Here is an 18,597-nt window from a genome sequence, read left to right as displayed (position 1 = left end):
ATGTTCACTTGACATGAACCCTTTGTTATGCTGTTTTTCTCACTGTGATGACTGAGGGCATGAGTCTAGCAGAGAACTCCCATGGAACTAATTATTCCATATTTACTTGTTATGATTGTTAGAGCACCTCATATAATACATTTGTATTTATGGTAGCAGTAGGCTAAGCTAAACGGGTTCAAGTCAAGTGGTGCCAAGGTTATCCAAAACTGACCCAGAGACATAATGCCCCCAAACCCTGCTTTAGGTTGCATGAGGAGACCTCACTTTCCCTACCAGATTCTCAGAAAATTTCTGATTTCCACTAATTAGGCCTTGACAACTCCATGCAATATGCTTTAAATTCTGTAGACCAGCCTTCCAGTGTTTCAAAACATGCTACAGTGCTAATCTGTAATTGGTGGTGGGAAGAGAGTACCTGTCTTTGAAGGTTACAGTAAAGCTTTATCACCTCAGCACTATCCTTCAATTCTGCACCGAGTCTTTTTACCTGTCGTCCCATGAAGCTTGCTCACACACTCCCAAACTGGCTAAATGGCTTGAGACCAACTGTAACACGGACACTTGCACCTTTGGCGCTGAAAGCGACGGCTCTGCTCTGCTTCTGCTGGTGACGTTTGTCATGCGGAAGCAGATGTAATATTTTTTTAAAAGAGTGTCCTTGCATTTGCTTTCTAGAGGCAAGCCTGCCGGGAGAGGAAATTGGTGATGATAAGAGCTGCCACTGTGAATTCCTCACTCAAGAGTTACCACCAGGCTTGAAAGTTGCAATCAGAGCAATCTGGTAAGGACTCTCTGAATAAGAGGTTTTTATGGTTCTGTGATTGGTTATTTCATGTACTATAAAAATAATATATGTTATCTGTGGTCATCGGTGTAGCTATTTCAGTGTTTAAAGAAGTAGGCGTATTAGGAGTAATAATAATAAATAATGCACAATGATCGACTATTAGCTAGAATGTGGAAGGTCACCTTGTAGTTCACACATGTTTACAGATGTCAATTTAGGGTTATTATACACAGTGGTAGAATTTTTTGACCATTCACCAGAGGACATTTACGAGAGCTGTGATAAAACCTTTTAAAGATTTTATTATATTTCATATATATATATGTGTGTATATATATGAAATATATACTTAGTTACTTCTGTTACGTATGATAACACAGACTGTTTGCTGTAAATTTATCCAAATGATTTTTAAAGTCTTTGGGACCAGTCATGCTTACTTGCATGGCCAGTCCCCTAGCTACATCCCCAAGCTACATTTGAGCTGGGAAAAACACCAAACAGGACTGATGGCCAAAATAATTAACTAACATAAATAATTTGGAAAAAAAAAAAAAAAAACTCCCCAAAAACATTTCAATTCAGTGCTTTTTCAAAATATTTGTGCCCATGCACTGCTGGCTCTGTTGTGCTGGCTAAATGTACTTAAAGTGAGATGAGCTTGTTTAAAAGCCTTCTAAGCCTACGGGAGTGCCCATGATCCCATTTGCATAACAATTTTTAAATCCCAGTGTTCTGAGAAACCGTCCTACTTTGGCAAATTGTCCTACCCGTAGGACAATTTGACAGTGACTTCTGACTTCTGTGAGGTAGGATGGATTCCCAGAACACCAGTAGAACAACCAAATAAGCTAGAGCAATTATTTTTTTGCATATGAAAACGGAGTTGTACTTAGATGTCATGGATTTAAAATGTCCCAGGTCACCGTTTCCTTCCACTAATGGCTTTGCAAAATTCCATAGCACTTCCTATTTGGAATAAGTCATCATGTTAGCTGTGTCTAAATTCAGGGGCTGGATCCTATCTATTTTGGGGGGGTTTTGCAGTTCACAAAAATTTGTGTTTCTCAAAAATGAAATTATAAAGACACTCAAAATAAATTTCCTGTGGTTGGAAAGTATTTTGTGCAACTGTTTTGCGTTTGCAGTTTTGAGGGATATACCTCTGAAATTTCTGTAACTAGAAAAATGTGTAAAAAACAAAAATGATTTTCAGTTTCTTTGTAGTTTATTGCACTTAAAATGGCACTACAGCATGTAAAAATGTGACAGGGGATTTTTAAAAATCACCCCGTAGTTCTTCAGCTGAGACACCTGAGTTAGAAAACACAAACACTGCAGTTGTCTTTACTCGCGAGGGCAGTCATGGAACGCAAGACCTGCGTCTCATCACTGTCTGCGTGCTTTATTTATACTTGTCTGTGTGTGTGTGTGTGTGTGTGTGTGTGTGTGTGTGTGTGTGTGTGTGTGTGTGTGTGTGTGTGTGTGTGTGTATACAAAGATAACAGCATCACTCAGAGCAGCGGGTTTTTCCCTTTTCTACATCTGAATGTTGTCTGAAAACAGGAAGCGGTTAGTAGCTGAATAAGTTCATCATCACAAGAGTTATTAGGTGAAAAGTCACGTAGACATGTGGTTTGCTTAGTGATCCAAAAAAGAGCACATTTCATGTAGCTGATCACATTATGTACAATTTTCTTTTAACAAAATGTAAAAGACAATCTCTGGCAGACTTGTTCTATGGTGCTCCTAAAAGGGTTAACACCAAGTTACAATACATATTCATTACAGCCTTTTTGGGGGAGATTTTTACATGTCACAGTGGGAAAAGTAATTGTTTAAATTTAAAATTACCAAAAAAATCCATTTAACTGCTTCCCGTTTAGTGTATTTTTCTCACTGGCCTGTGGTGACACTATCAAGACTAATGTGTTGCCATCAGAGATGGGCAGTAATGCTATACTGTAATTCAAATACTTTTTTCAATTAACGAGTAAAGGGATTACAATAGCAAAAAATGTATTAGGTTACTGTTACTTTCCCATTTCCCCCACTCCTGCTAAACAGGTGAAAATAAACTTAAGAGTGACAGGATATAGTGCTGCTGAATCTCTGATTCATTTATTTTTTGCGGCGTTTTGCTTGCATCTATTTGAAAGAGTGAGTGTAAACACAAAAAATGATTTTATTTTATATTCTGGAAAATCCAGAAAATAGGTTTAAATGTTAGCATTTAAATAGATTTAAATGCTAAATTGATATAATTTAGCATATAATGTTAAATTATATGCAACTACTGTTTTCAAGTCAAAGACAGTTGCATATAATTTAATTTTTGCTTGATGCAATGTGCATGAAGTTAAAAGATTACGACAAGTTTTAAAAAGAGACTTTTTCATTTGATTCAATTTTATATGATGCATTATGCAAAAAAAATAGAATTGGGCTGAAAGGTCTATTGCTTTATTATGTATTCAGGTTGTGTATCATGTTTTGAAAAGTAACTAATTACTTTTGAAAATAAGTAATCAGTAATGGGATTACTTTCTTGGAGAGGTAATCAGTAATTAGTAACTAATTACTATTTTCAAGGAACTTGACCAACACTGGTTGCCATGCCGGGGTGTCAGCTGCTGCTGATGTCCAGAGATGTGCATGATGTGTCGTTTGACGCTGGTGCCTCGATGCATCAGCCTCAGTGATATTAGATGCTGAGAAATAACTGGTCTCATTAGGAGGATGTGGAGGTGGTGGTGATTCAGAAGGCAGCAAAAACTATTGGTTTAGGATTAGTCATCATAAACTGCTTGGTTATGTTAAAAAAAAGTGGTTTAAAATAGAGCTCTTCACAACTTTACGCTACATATTACAAAAATGACATTTTGTAAAAAAACAAAAGGCCCCGTTTCACAAGTTGGGAATGAAAGACCTGTCTCACCTCATGCATTACAGTTGCCAAAGGACACATTTGTGGATATTTGAGAGACAAAATATATATTTAATGCAAAATGGATGACAACCATCAGCTACCAAAAATTTATGCCCAAAATGTTGGTTTTAAGTTGGTTACATGTAAATTTTCCATATAATTCTGTTACATACGTACAGTGTAAAATGTTATCTGATCAATGTGATCAAATGACTTTATTTGGTGTGCATTCAGTTTGTACCAATCATATTTTCCTAAAGCATTAATCATTTAAATAAATAAACCTTTGATTTGTTATATTTCATTTGCATTTTAATCCGCATTGCATTTTTTGTTTGTTTTGAGCAGGAGAATTTTTGGGAGTTATTCTGAAATGTCTGCTGTGATCTGGTCATTTGTTTTCCTGTCACGTGACACGTTTAACAATGATGTCTCGCCCCCTCTCCCCCCCAGCATCATGAGCTTCCTGGTGTCAAAGAGGAGGTTCAAAGAGAGCTTGCGACCTTACGATGTCATGGACGTGATTGAGCAGTACTCCGCTGGTCACCTGGACATGCTGTCGCGCATTAAGAACCTGCAGACCAGGCAAGAAGTCCTTTACTCTTAAATTAGTCATTTCTTTAAGAAATATGTGTCAGTAGTTAGTTTAGTTAGCGTAATATAACAGTGGAGCTTTCATCTACTAACAAAGTGCTTTTAGTGGTCACTGGATACACACATGTTGTGACACACAAGCCATTGATTTGCCCGTTTCATTTATCCAGATACATGTGTTGTATTCAGATCTGTTACATATATCAGTAGCTATATATCCTATTGTTGGTCTCTCCTTCAGCTCTGAACGTGCCACAGATTGATTTTGGATGTAACACTGATGTCTAATTCACATTGTTTTCTATGTCAGTTTTCCCTCCTACAAACGAGCTCCTCACACCCTGATCCCCTGAAGGTCTAACATGTACAAGAAATATATTCCAACAGTGAATCACACACACTTTCCATCCATGAAACAAGCCAGACTCACCGTATGTCTCGTGTGTTTGGAATATATTGCAGACGTGTTCTCCATACCTGATGTGATTCTCACTTTGCTTCATTCTGCATTGCACTCATATCGTCTCTGTGTGCCTTGCCAGGATAGATATGATTGTGGGTCCCCCTCCCCCAACAACACCTCGCCATAAGAAGTCCACTGAAGTTCCTAGGTTAGGTTAATAGACTGCACCTTTAGAATGACCATTTTATCAGCATTATCCTCCTTATGCCATAGTAGCAGTTACATGCTACCTTACTGGTTCGACTGATGGAACCCCTTTTGAGTTCAAGCCAGTGGCATGTCTCATTGAGCTAGCGGGATTGTGATACATGAAAGCAGGGGTACAGGTGCAATAGTAAATAAGTGAAATGGCTTAACAGACTGCTTTACGTAGAACATTTTAAGGATGTTGTTCTGTTAGCGCTGGTGGCAAATGATATCAGCTGCTGTCAAGGAAAGGCTAAAAAAAGACATTTTGCCGTTTGCTCACTGAATCTTAACGAGCCGTTTCACATGGCCTCGCTCAAGAGGGGTTTGAAGTGCTAAATGCTTGCTCTCTTAGCAGAAAGACAGAGGGAGAGCTCCCCCAGTAGGATGCAATGGAAATGAAGCATGAAGCACCACCGAAGCATGCCAAGTGATGCATTTTGGCCGCAGACAAAATGTCTCTTCAGTTTAGACTCTGTTTTGTTAAAAGAAAAAAAAAGAAAAGAAAAAAAGATCGTCTTACTCACATTATGCATGCGTCCACACCATCCACCTGAACTCAGTAGTGTCTCAGGAAACGTTCACCTTCTGTAAGGCCATCATTTATTCATTCAGAAATATTTATTTGCAGCTTGACAACAATCATCACCTTAAATAATTTCATTACTCTTCAATGCAAGACTAATCTACATTTTGGCATCCTAAACTTCTTGAGTTAAAAAAATTGGGGTCAGACCCTGTGGCAAAACAGAGCATATCTACTATACATATAAATATACACTTGTATAACCATATTATAATCTAATATATGACACTTTTTTCTCTAAATGTTAGAGTTGACCAGATAGTTGGTAAAGGTCCCAAAGGTGAAGGAGATGCTGTGGAGGACCAGAGTATGATGGGACGTCTGGTCAAAGTGGAAAAGCAGGTAGGAATGTTTCACCCAGGTCTGTGAAGGTCAGTCTGGGAAGTTTTTCTTTTCCCGCCAACATCAAATCTTTTATGACTTATGTTGATTCCTCTGATGGAACTCCGTTTTCTGTCTTTCTGCAGGTGGTCTGCATGGACAGGAAACTCGACTTCCTGGTCAATGTGTATGTGCAGCGTATGGGCATCCCCCGTTCCGAAACAGAGGCCTTTTTCAACTCCAGGGAGCCGTATCCAGCCCCGCCTTACCACAGCCCCGAGGAGAGCAAGGAGAAGGAGGTAAAAGAGGAGGTAAAGGAGGTGAAGACATGCTCAGCAGCAGATGTCCCATGCTCTGACGGGTCTTTGGAAAAGAAAGACCCTTTACTCGGTCGATCCGTGGCGAGATCAGTTGGTACTCCCTCTGGGAGCAACAGCCGCCCCTCTACCTCCTGGCAGCACCAGCTGCAAAACCCCATCAGCCAACCTGCCTGGAACAGCAGCGTGGCCAACACCCCTTCGCCAGTAGGTGGCAGCGGTGACCATTCGCCCACCCTGTTCCGCCTCCCACCGCCACCTGCTCCAGCTCATGACCGATCCTCTTCGGGTCAGGGCGGCAGCGGCAGAGAGAGCGGCTCTCACAGCAGGAGGCGCAACAGGAGGCACAGGTGCCATCGAGAGGTCACCGCAGTAGATAGTGACACATCCCTCTCCATCCCGTCGGTTGACCATGAGGAGCTGGAGCGCTCGTTCAGCGGCTTCAGCATCTCCCAAGCCAAGGAGGACTTCTTTGGGCCCTCGTTCTTTACAGGCTTAGGAGGGGGAGCCGGAGCAGGGACCGAAGCCGGAGGCGGACCTTCACTCTGTGCCAGGGTCAGACCATTGCTAGCAGAGGGGGAGTCTGACACAGACTCTGACCTCTGTGCTCCCTCGCCTCTGTCTTTCACCGGAGAGGTCTCAGGTGGAGAAAGGGGGTGGGCTGGGCTGAAGTAGAAAGGACTGCTCTGCTGGCAGACCTGCTGATTGTGACAGAGGCTGATGCCCCGATTGCCAACATGACTGTATCATTACACCTCGTGGCCACAGGCTTACTGTAGATGATGGCTGATACAGACTCGGTTGGGTCAAGTGGGCGGTTATGAGCAGTTGTCTTTTTGCGATAACGGTAAAAACGAGTTCTCACAAAAAGAACGGGATTATCCTTTATCAACATTTAAGTTTGTGATGTAACAGTTCACTGGCAACGCTCGATTACGGTTACTTTTGTATCCACTCAGATTTTGATTAAATAGCTGTTTAGAAACCTTTCTTTAACTTAGACAAGAAGCCTTTTCGTTATGGTACTTAGTGAGACGACACTTACACAGTGTGGATTTGTATGAAACAATAAAGAGAATTGCCATTTTAGTTCCTCTTATGAGACGTTTGAGTAGCATTTCAGCACCTCTTCTGTTAAACACTGACCACTTTAACATTCAAAAGCTTGCTGGAGTTTGTAACGCGAGACTGTTGAAATCTTATCACGTGGTTAACGTAGTGTCTTGATAACTTCTATACCTTAGGATGTCTTGAGGTGTTATGTTGCCAAAACCTTAGCTATGATGATCAGTTAGATTCTTGCTGATTAAAAAAAAGAAAAAATGCTTCATTATTAATTCAGCCTGGCATTTATGTAATACTATGGAAGAACTCCCCTTAAAGTAATACTGAATACTCCTGAACCACCTGCATGGCATGATAAATGATTGATTTAGGGACTGTGTTAAGTAGGTTGCAAAAACCAAACAGTGACGAACAGTCAAACTGTGTTTTTCTTCTATACAGTAAGAGAGAGTGGTGAATTTTTAAAAAAAAGTGCATGCATGACTGGTTTCAAGCTATGTTTTAATTTTTCTAAGGAGCTTTGCTTGAATTCCAATCATGTAAATGCAGCCTGAGCTTGCTAATTTCAACAGCTCTTCTTTTCTGGGTAAATATGTTCATAAAATTCTATACACATTAAATACAAGAGCAGATGTTTAATGCTGCACAGGTATGGGAACAGGAAGGGCATTTGCTTGTACATTTTGTATTGTTATCACAAGGCATGCAGCGTTGAAGCTGGATTGAGTGCACGTGAAACTCTCTCACTTGTTACTCTGACATGATGGTATTTAGCCTGCAGTGCATTGAACATTCATTTAGATTCTCTGATGCTACGTCAGTTTCAGACTAAATGAGGAAATGCAATAAAAAGCAAGCAACGCAATCAAGAACTCATCCTTTAAAATTGTTGCCTTATTTCCACACCAAAATTTTAGAGGTCCACAAATCAACAATTTCATTTTTAACATTTTATAACAGTAGTGTATGTAAATTGTTATGGTGGGTTCTTTGGCCTCAGAGCAGATGTTTCAGGTTGCACATTTAGCCATTGATAATGCTAACCTTTGAAGCATGAACAGTTCTTGTTAAATTTAACCAATGCCAACATTTTAACATTTACATTATAACCAAGGAAGTGTAATTCAATAGAGACTGTTAATACACGGTCCATATTTTTCAGCAAAATCAGGAAGCAACTTGCTGGCATGTTTTTTACAACCCATTGAAAAGACATGTAGGGTTTTACATGATACAGTAGATCAGCACCATTGTGTAACTGCACCTTTGTCTTGTTCAAAAATAAAACTTTGTGCATCACTAAAAATCGATCTTTTGATGACTTTTTTAAAATGAAGAGAAATGGTGTCTTTAGCTATGGAAATGATGTAATGGAATACATCTGTCACTAGATGGCAACCAAGAACTTCATTTTAGTGGCTTCTGGAAAGACAGAAAAACAAGTCCCCTTAACTGGAACTAAGGATGCAAACCACTGTCTCCTTAACTAAAGTCAGTCTTAAAACACATCTTTTTAAGATTGTCTGTTCTGTTAGTTTGTTGGTTCAATTTGTTATTTAAAGACTTTCAAGTCTTTGGTGTTTTCCTATTTTTTTTTTAAGTCCAGACTTTGATTTTGACATTAATTTGCATGTAAAGTGAAGGTCTTCAAAGGTACCTAGAAACAAAATGGTTTATTTTAATCATTTGTTGTTGTCACAGATCAAACACATGCTGCAAAAGCCAGGAAAAATGGACACGTCCAAATACTTTTGAACATATAGCATAGTTAAAACATTGATACTTACTGTCCTACTTATCTGTCTACATCAGCAAAAAGTACATTTCTTTACTGCCTAATCAGTTTATTGAACAGCCTAACTAGTATTGGTTAACAGCCATCGTTTATTGTTAGTGAAATAGCAAAGGCAGGTCACAGGATCAGCCAATTTGTTAAGTGCTGTGAGGCCAGGATTTTAGTTGAAAAGGTGAAACAAATAGAACTGGAGTGGCCCATTAATAAAAGTCAAGTGATGGTGACACAGCACCTAAGGCTTGTTTACTCTTGGTAGCACCTGGAGAATTGCAATCAGTTTGAGCATCTACAATGTAGACCAAACGACAACCAACCAGCAGGCACAAGGACTTACAACTGATTCTATAAGGCAAATAACTTAAAAATGATGAAAGTCTGTGTTTTGCTGTGGAAAACACTAATTAAAAACATGACACCACAGCTAATCTTAATCTGAATCCTCAGGACTGCTTGGCTAAATCTGCACAGGACATTCACAGATGAGAGGATTGGAATTTAAACAGTCTGTACAGACGTAGGAGACTCACCCTTTGATGATGGATGGTGGAAAAGCTGCCAATCAATAAACCCAATAGTGACTCGAATATTACAAAAGTGCTCTCAAAAGAGAGACCGAGAACAGATGGACTGCATGCGTGCTGACATGTTTCACCACCGTGTTGCACTGACAGAAAAGGATGCAAAATGTAGCTGTTCCAGTAGCCTCATCAACACCTAAACCACTCTGTCGCATTTACAGAGTCAGATTTTCTGAAAATGACACTTGTGCTCACTGAACAGATTGCACTTTGCATGTATAAGTAAAGTCATTTATGTTTTTTGTTATTTCATGAGCTCTTTTTTAAACCATATTTTGTCAGAAGTGACTCTGTGTCCTTGACTCTACCCGTGTTTGTGTCCAGGTCTGGCCTGGTAATGTCCATGTAAACATTTATTTATGTATTCCCTATAGTGTTAAATAGCATTAGCAATAAGTCATCAATGTCCAACAAGGGCAGAGACAGATGACCTTCCTTTCTCTTTCTCTCTCTCTGTGTACATACAGACAGGAAATTCTGGCTGTGTAAATATAAGATTGGGCAACATATATCACAATTTGCATTGATTACATGCAGGCTGCATTTCAACAAGACAAGACAAGAGGCAATCTTTACTGCTTCATGATTGCAGTGGATTTTCATTATACTCACCCGGCATAAGAGTGTGGCTCTAATATTAAGCTGTAAATAGGTGAAACCAATAAATGCATACACCACAACATATATAATCATGTATAGGACAGACGTGTATGAATGGTCAGATGCTTTTCATCAGTCATCAGAAAATTACAGAATTGATTTTAATTCCCTAAAAGCCAGTCATCCATTTATCAGACCGGAGGTGGGATATGACACATTCATTGATATACAGCCTGACTTTACTAATTAGCTGGCTATAAATTGACATAACTATTTGTAACTTGCATGTGAACACCTTGCTTACATGTATTCCACAGGCTATTTTTTGTGAGTTGTGACCAAACATATTTTTCCCATAAGACAATAGAATAAAAAATATAGCTCCAAAGCCAAAGCCAGCTATTTTTTTTTTTTTTTTACTGTGGTTAAGCTTAAGACAAAGGTATGGTGGATTTCATTGGAGGTGGCTCCACTTGGCCACACTCTAAAGAGTATTTGAATCTGAGTCACTGACCTTACCGTCTTTTCTTTAGCATCCTCTGCTCTGCTTCTGTGAAGGCTTCATGAAGCAGATATAATGACAGTATGCTTCTGTTCTTCCTTCCACGTGCAAGCGTGGAACGCCTAAGGTGTTGAGAGCTCTTCTTTCCGTGTACATAAATGGAAAACCCAAGGCAGGAAGAGCATGTGGAGTACACTCCACTACGGTAAGAAACAGAGCAGAATTTAAGGATAACAAATATCACACTGATAAGTCAGACACAAAATTAAATTGAGGAGCTGGGGTGGAGGTGGATAGCCAAGTGTCTTTTAGACAAAGCAGCAACAAAAGGCAGGCAAGAGCAGCTTAAGCAGTTTAATCTGAGCCAGCATATTCTGTGATTGACAGAGCTTGACTTTTCGTCTTGCATGAATTATTACTGTGCTCATTTTCCTATTTCATTTTGTTCTGTGCTGCCTACAAAAGCCAAAAATCACTTTCCTCATTATGATACATTGCGACTTGATTGTGTCATATCAGGATATGTTTCACACCAAATGATAAAAATTTCCATGAAGAAACAAAATAATATGCGTATGTGTCATGAAAGAGCAGTAATTAATGCTTTGATGTAATCACTGCTCCCCTTCCACAGACGCTGTAAAAACACTACAGTGAATATGAAAGGCGTTTCTATCAGTGGCATCGATTAATGCATAGTCAGGGAAACAATGTCTTGATGGTCATGATGAGAAATGAAAAACGACAGAATGACACATAGTTGACTCTTTTAAGGGAAAAATAAAGAGTTTTTTGACTCTATCTTGCTTACCTTAAATTCTTTTAAATTCTTTTTAATGTTAATGGGGTATGAATTTTTTTTAACTTCTGGAGTCAAACATGGTAGAAAAGGTCTAACTGCTGAGTTAGGCAGTAAAATAAACAAAATCATTTATTTCGAGCACTGAGGGTGCTTTTACGATATTCATGTTAACACTGCTTCAGCTAGACCAGTCTTCCATTAGGGACACAAAGAAATGTATAATGACAGGTAAAAACTGACGTAGCTTGTGGGCGTTATTGAATACATAGTCCTTGAATTGCTTACAGTGTACAATGTAGTAATTGCCTAGGCTGCTTCATTTTTCAATAGAGAAGAGATTTGAGTTTACATGTGGGAAGGTCAAAAATTCTTCATCTTTCTGTGGTGAAATATGATCGATTATGAAGCTTGACAACTGTAACCCAGTAACAGAAGCAACTCAGAGCTCGTTTCTTTCAGTGCAGATTCACAGTAGACTGAATGCCTTATTGAAATGATGCAGATTGACAAACGAATGAGAAGCTTTTCATTCATTTCAAATGTAAACGAATGTAATACAAATCGTTTCCAGAGTTCATATAGACTGTATACAAAAGAAGGACATGAGACAATAGTGCTTTACTAAATCAGATTCTATTGAGTTCATTATTAATTCAATAAATAATTCCTTTCACTAATAATCATTGAGAGGAGGAAAAAACAAGGTATGCTTTTTGATGGAAGGACAATATGACCAACTCTATACGCTGTAGTGCAGCGGTCCCCAACATTTTTTGCGCCACGGTCCGGTTTAATGTCAGACTATATTTTCACAGACCGGTCTTTAAGGTGTCATGGATAAATACAACAAAATAAAATGATACGACCAAGACAAAAACTGTGGTATTTTGTAAATATAACAATAAACACGAATTCACTGTGTAATTGTACAGCTTTATTAGCAGCATCCTCTTGAAATGCGCCAACAACATTGAGAGTAACATCCTCCTCTCTGCCACTTAATGCTCTCTGGTCGCTATGGTAACTCGTAAATATCTTTTTCAAAATAAGACACACAACTACAACACGGGAAAAGACCCAGGGGAACCGAGTTAACTATAAAAACCCTGAAAACCATAAATTTCACACCCGAGCCTCAACTCTCGTGGACTGGTACCGGTCTTTGCCCCGGGGTCTTTGGACCGCTGCTGTAAGAGATGAATGTAGCTTCTGGGTCCAAAAAATAAAACCATAATGGGAGTACCTCAAACCTGCATTCTTTTTTATTGCCACCAGGGGTCGGGACAAAGTCTGAAAAATGTTTTTCAGACAACCCCTGTAAAACCTTCCAGCTGAGTTTACAGTCTTTTAATTTCATATTAAATAAAACTTAACTCTATTCTAATAATCTTGGTAATTCTATGTTCAAACAAGGAAGACTTATGAATGACAAGTTGTTAGCCAACGAGCGTGCAGTTGCACAGTCAGACCCGCCCCTCTTTTGTTTCATAAGGCTGAGATGGTGAAATTTCTCATTTTGAGGCATCAAAACCAGACTCCAGAAACTAATTTGTAACAAATGTTCCATTTGTGTTCTTTATTGTGTTTTTAAGTAATTCTTCGTGTGTATTACATATTCCATTAAGTCAATGGAATGCACATGACCTGTTTTGGAATAATGATTTGGATTCTGGAATTTTTTCCCAGTCTCCTGTGTTTGTGTCATCTGCCCTGTAAAACATAGAAACAGGACCACAGTAACAAATGGATGACCATCTTTAATATGCAGTATAAGTAACATTTTATATTATTAAATATGCATCATGAATGCACAACACAAATTTTTGCTTACATTTAATTTCATTATGAGTATGTTTTTTCAAAAGTTATGACCCTTAAAAAATTAAATTTAGGATTTAAATGACTTGGAGATAATTTGATTCGCGTCTATTTACTTTTTACTTTTTACATCTATTCCCAAGTTTTTTAAAAAAGATGTTTGTGCTCTTAAGGAAAAGCTGAATAGATCTGTCATCATGGGTAATGTGAAGACTGACACTGTAAAATGAAGCTGACAGATACTTTAAGTCTAATAATATCAGATGCCAATCATTATTACTCAACTATTTATATAACTTCACACAAATTAGTGAATCTTCAGGGACATTAGGGAAAGTGATGCAGTGCATCGTCTGCATCACATCCTTCTCTGCCCTTCCTGCTCTGTTCGACTATATTTAGATTTCAAGAGGTTCTGCGAATGCACATATGCGCATTTGCAAATGTATTTAAGTTTACACCCCGACTTATACAAATACTACCATATAAGGATTGCACTCATTTGTCTTAACAAAGCTACAGCATTTAACAAGATAAATAAGACAACCCAAAATCATTAAAAAGAAAAAGAAAAGAGTTGCTGAGCCCATCATCAATCTCACCCAATAAATCCTTATTTATGAACAGCACATAATTTCACTCAAAGCTAACAAAAATAATTAAACTCCAAGTAAACAACGAAGCAATGATAATAAAGAACAATAAAAGTTTTCTATTTATAAGAGGAGCTTAAATAAACAATATTCATGTAAAACTTGAGCACACGCGTTCATGCTGCAGAGTGAGGAAAGGAGTTTTCATTGAGCACACACTGAGCTAAAATGACTACCAAGAGCTGTGTAGACATGGACTTGGGTGAAAGCTGACCTTGCAGGCAATGATTTCACTGTTGCAACCACATCACAAGACCAGAACAATTGGACAATTTCTAAAAGAAATACTTAATACTATGATTTCCTTAGTTGGAGGTCATAGAGACCAGGTAGACTGTATATCTGCTTGACATGACGCATTAAATACTTAAATATTTACAGAAGCTAGACACAATGCATAATCATGTATGCTATTTCTATGAACCACAGTAGTTCGAGCTCTTGCATTTGGAAGTTAAAGCATAAATTAGGCCACAGAGTAACATGGATAATCCATATAGATGTACTTTGAGTACCCGGATGGTCACAAAGCCTAGTCTGATGGCCACCATTTTGGCTAAGCAGCAAAAAGGGAGGAACCGTCAGCTAATTCTTTAGTCGGCAGGGGGAGGATCTGTCATCAGGATATGTTGAGCCAGTGGTAGCAATCTAATAGATGCAGATTTTATTGCTATTGGGTTATTGGACTTTATCTTTCAAGCAGACCATCAGATGCTTCAGTCTGGCAATGACTTCAGGGTTATTAATCATGTGAAGGGGTTGTCAAATTCTCAGAAGCTGGTTGCAATGCACTCATCCTAATGGCTTTCCCCACCTTCACTAACATTAAAATTTTATTCACCTGGAATAAGAGAGAAGAAGCGAAGGGTAAGAGCGGTACAAATAACAAAGAAAGAAAGAAAACAAACAAATGAAAAATTAAGCAGCATAAAAATGGCAGTGTGATTGTGAGGTGGAGGATAATGCCGGGTCTTGTTCTTTCTTGGATAGGAAATGATTTGATAATTTATTGATGCCTTGATTATTTCATTGGCGATACGCCAGCTCTAATTAACAGCTTGGCAGAAGTTAAAGTGTGTGCGTGGTGACCTGGCCTGATTTAGTGATTAATGCTGGAGGGAGGCTTGATTGGCGTATGTTGAGTTAATGTAATTTCACAGAGGTTCAAATGAGCTGCAAAGCTCTCTAAGCATGGGCCATTTAGTAGCGTTTGTGGATAGAGACAGTGTTTGAATAAAACCAGTGAAGTCTGAAGGCTCTAAAGGCTTTTGGGTGGGTGGAGGTGGGGTGTGGTGGGGGGTGGAGGTCCTTCTTTTTATTCCCTTGATATTCACATGTGAGGAGAATGACAAGCTGAAGGTCAGAGAACCAGTCAGCTGTTTTAAATAAGAAATGAGATAAACGTGAATGAAGGAGGCCTAGAATGGGAGGAGGTCAGAGCATATGAACTGAAGCTCACATAAAAGATGTTAAGACATTAAAATAGGCAAATTGAAGGGCTTGGAGCAATTCCAGTGTGAAGTGCACAGCTGTCAAAGACCGCACAGGGAGGTGAAACAAGTATTAAAATGTACAGATTTCTGATGCAACCATGAATAGCATACAAAGTCATGCAAAGACATAATAACTCAAGTCAATGATTTTACTGAAATGAAATCATCTGGATACAAATGCGTACTGTCTATTGTAAAAGCTGCTTGAATCTGTTGCAGAGATGAAAACATAACATGAATTACTACCAGGAACTAAAGTTTTCAGAAAGTTTTGGAGGCTGAGTTGAAATATAACAACATGATGTTGGCAAGATCTGACTTTACAAATAGTTAAACTGGTTTGAATTCAAAAGTATGAGCAAAGCACAGAAAAATAAATTGTTAGCAATTAAAAACGAATTAAAAACGAATATTGCCTGCTGTTCAATATGAACTGGCACTGGGAGCTCTGGAGCAAAACCTCCACTCAAAGCTTAAACAGTAGGTATATAAATGTGCATGTGGAACAAGGCTAAAGAGTAATACACACAGCACTGATTTGAACTGAGTCGACAGAAGGTAACTGTACAGTCTCATTACGTACCTGCTCGAGGCTTGAGCCATAATCATCTGAAGGTTAAAGAGTTATTAGTGAACCTTAGCTACATTATGAGAGGTGGCCATGTAGAGCACAGAGATCATAGTGTATATTCTTTTTATTGTGTGTGTTTTTATTAATCTCTCTCCTGTCTGTTTCACCTCACCCCAACTGGTCACAGCAGAAGGCCGCCCTCCCTAAGCCTGGGTCTGCTGAGGCTTTCTTCCTGTTAAAAGGGAGTTTTTCCTTCCCACTGTCGCTAAAGCGCTTGTTCATAGGGGGTCATATGCTTGTTGGGGTTTTCTCTGTTTTCTTTGTATTATTGTAGGGTCTTCACCTAACAATATAAAACGCCTTGAGCCAAGTGTTGTTTTAATTTTGCGCTATATAAATAAAAGTGAATTGAAGTAAGTGGAATTGAATATTAATATTGCATAGAGACATAAACATTATATGTACTGAAAATAAAGTAATTTTTTCAGTTAATTAGTTAATTGGCAGGTTTTTAAAGGGTGTGTGAGATTGGGAGAAACAAAATACAATCTAAAATAAAAGAACAAAGCGTAAGATAATGGCAGTGATATGCACCATTCAGCTTTTATTTAAATATATGGAGCACCTAGCATTAATATATCCATAAATTAACCTCAGTGCTTCTGGTAATGCCACAGCTTTAGTTACACTATCAAAAGCATTTCTTTCATTAGTTTCGTTCATCAGCCCCATGCTGAATGGTTACGTCACAAAGATACGGGCGTTTCACTGTTAAATCTGAAAACATCCATATTCGACTTTGGAGATGTTTCTCCAGAGCCATAAGTATGACATTTAAAGGTAATAAAGTGTTATCTAACTTTGTTCACAGCATGCGACTTCTGCTGGAGGCATTATTAGGGCAATATTTTAAAGAAGCTGGTTTTAATAATTGACTTTGTCTCACACATAAGTCTTTATCGCTAGCAGCTTCTCAGGTGTAATCTCTTTTTTCAGTAAATTATTGTTAAAGGTATCATCCTGTCACAAACTCAACAGTGTAGCTTATTATGGATATTTGATGATGGTGATTTCATTTGTAGTCCATCGTTGCCTTTGGAAACATGTACCTATAAGCCGTATAGTATCCCAAAATGTGTAAGCTGCTTCTTTGGCCATAAAAGGTCACACAGGAATACACACATATACACAATGCTTGCCTGAAGGATCTGAAAAAGGATGGTCAGCATAGAGTCCTTTAACTTTTAAAGATCTGGTCTGGGTAACGTGCAGTTTTCCCAGCTTTCGGCTCACCATCCCAAAAGAAGAGGAGACATAATTTATTGGTAATATGGGTTTGCACTGAATTGCAATCCCCATAATCCTGTATCTTTTTTTCAGATGTTATGAATGACATGAAATGGGAAATGCTGGATATGGGAATACCAAACTCAGCACATTTCATAGCCTCTTTGCTTTTTCTTGACACTTTCAGATTCAAAATGACTTAAGGCACTCTCACAGAGAAAAAAAGCAAGATGTGGTCTGACCACTGATGCATTAGAGTTACTTGGAAGAGCTCTGCTGTATGCTGTATAATATAAAAATCTTGAGGCTTACGTAGTGCGAGATTCCTAATTATCTGTCTTCCTGGAAAGGCTATACGCTAGAAAAGCACTAATGCATTCAAGGTACTCTTCAGAAATTGCTGCACTGCTGAGATATATTCCCACCTTTTACTAGCCTACTGGATATTCCAATGTGCACTGCTCAGCCAATTCAAACATCATATATAAAGCAGTAATTTAGCAAGAATTTAACTAACCCTGGTTATTAGAAATGAGGTACTGACTGCCCATGAGCCAAACTGTGCATGTACCATCTGTCCCTGGTTTAAATACACGGCTTAAGAAAAAAAAAAATCCAACAATTAATGCTAAACTTTATAAACCTAACTACATTTTTACAGGAAAATGTTGGCAGTGCTGCCATGTACATCTCACATCACAGTGGGTGGTGGGGGACAACACGATAGGCAACCCCAGGATGTCTCGTCAAGCTCAGCAGCACAATTATCGCTCATCCATCTTTAATATCTCGTCGTCTTCTCCATTTCCACCAACAGAGACAAACTCACCTTGTAATTATTATCACAGCTGGCATCCAAATTGGAGGAATCATATTTTTGCTCTTTCGAAAAGAAAAGACAGATGTGGACAATAAAAAAAACATGGACAGAGACAGCTGAGACGTTCGCAGGTGTGAAAATAAACACATTTTGTGACATTTTCTGAAGTTATCACCATTTAATTCTCTAATCTTATTTTATAATGGCAGCTTGTCACCTGTGTGTGATAGCTGAATGCAGAAGTTACTACGAGCATGCTATGCTCCTTGACCGCATTCAGCCCTCGCTCATCACATCTGGTTTCAAAACTCAAAGATGCTCAGCTCCAGGTTTCAGCAAGGGACCGTGGCTACATCCAACTTTTACAGTATATACAGTCTGTGCATGTGGGTTTTTTTTTTCATTAGGTTGTCATGGAGACTGCAGG

At 38.7% G+C, this 18,597-nt stretch overlaps 1 protein-coding gene across 1 annotated transcript in view; it reads left to right on the top strand.

Annotated features, from left to right (window-relative positions):
• LOC116317386 (potassium voltage-gated channel subfamily KQT member 2-like) overlaps nucleotides 1-8,531 on the top strand; it is a 33,490-nt gene extending 24,959 nt beyond the window's left edge. Inside the window, exons 12-15 of the mRNA XM_031736130.2 lie at nucleotides 679-784; nucleotides 4,173-4,304; nucleotides 5,797-5,890; nucleotides 6,016-8,531. Of these exons, the coding sequence (XP_031591990.1) occupies nucleotides 679-784; nucleotides 4,173-4,304; nucleotides 5,797-5,890; nucleotides 6,016-6,861 (1,178 nt within the window). The 3' untranslated portion in view covers nucleotides 6,862-8,531. The remainder of the gene's footprint in view (nucleotides 1-678; nucleotides 785-4,172; nucleotides 4,305-5,796; nucleotides 5,891-6,015) is intronic.
• The last annotated feature ends 10,066 nt before the right edge of the window (nucleotides 8,532-18,597 follow it).

This window comes from Oreochromis aureus, linkage group 20 (assembly GCF_013358895.1).
Source record: "Oreochromis aureus strain Israel breed Guangdong linkage group 20, ZZ_aureus, whole genome shotgun sequence".
NCBI lineage: Eukaryota > Metazoa > Chordata > Actinopteri > Cichliformes > Cichlidae > Oreochromis > Oreochromis aureus.
Note: the sequence above shows the minus strand (reverse complement) of the source record. Positions and strands in the feature narration are given on the sequence as shown.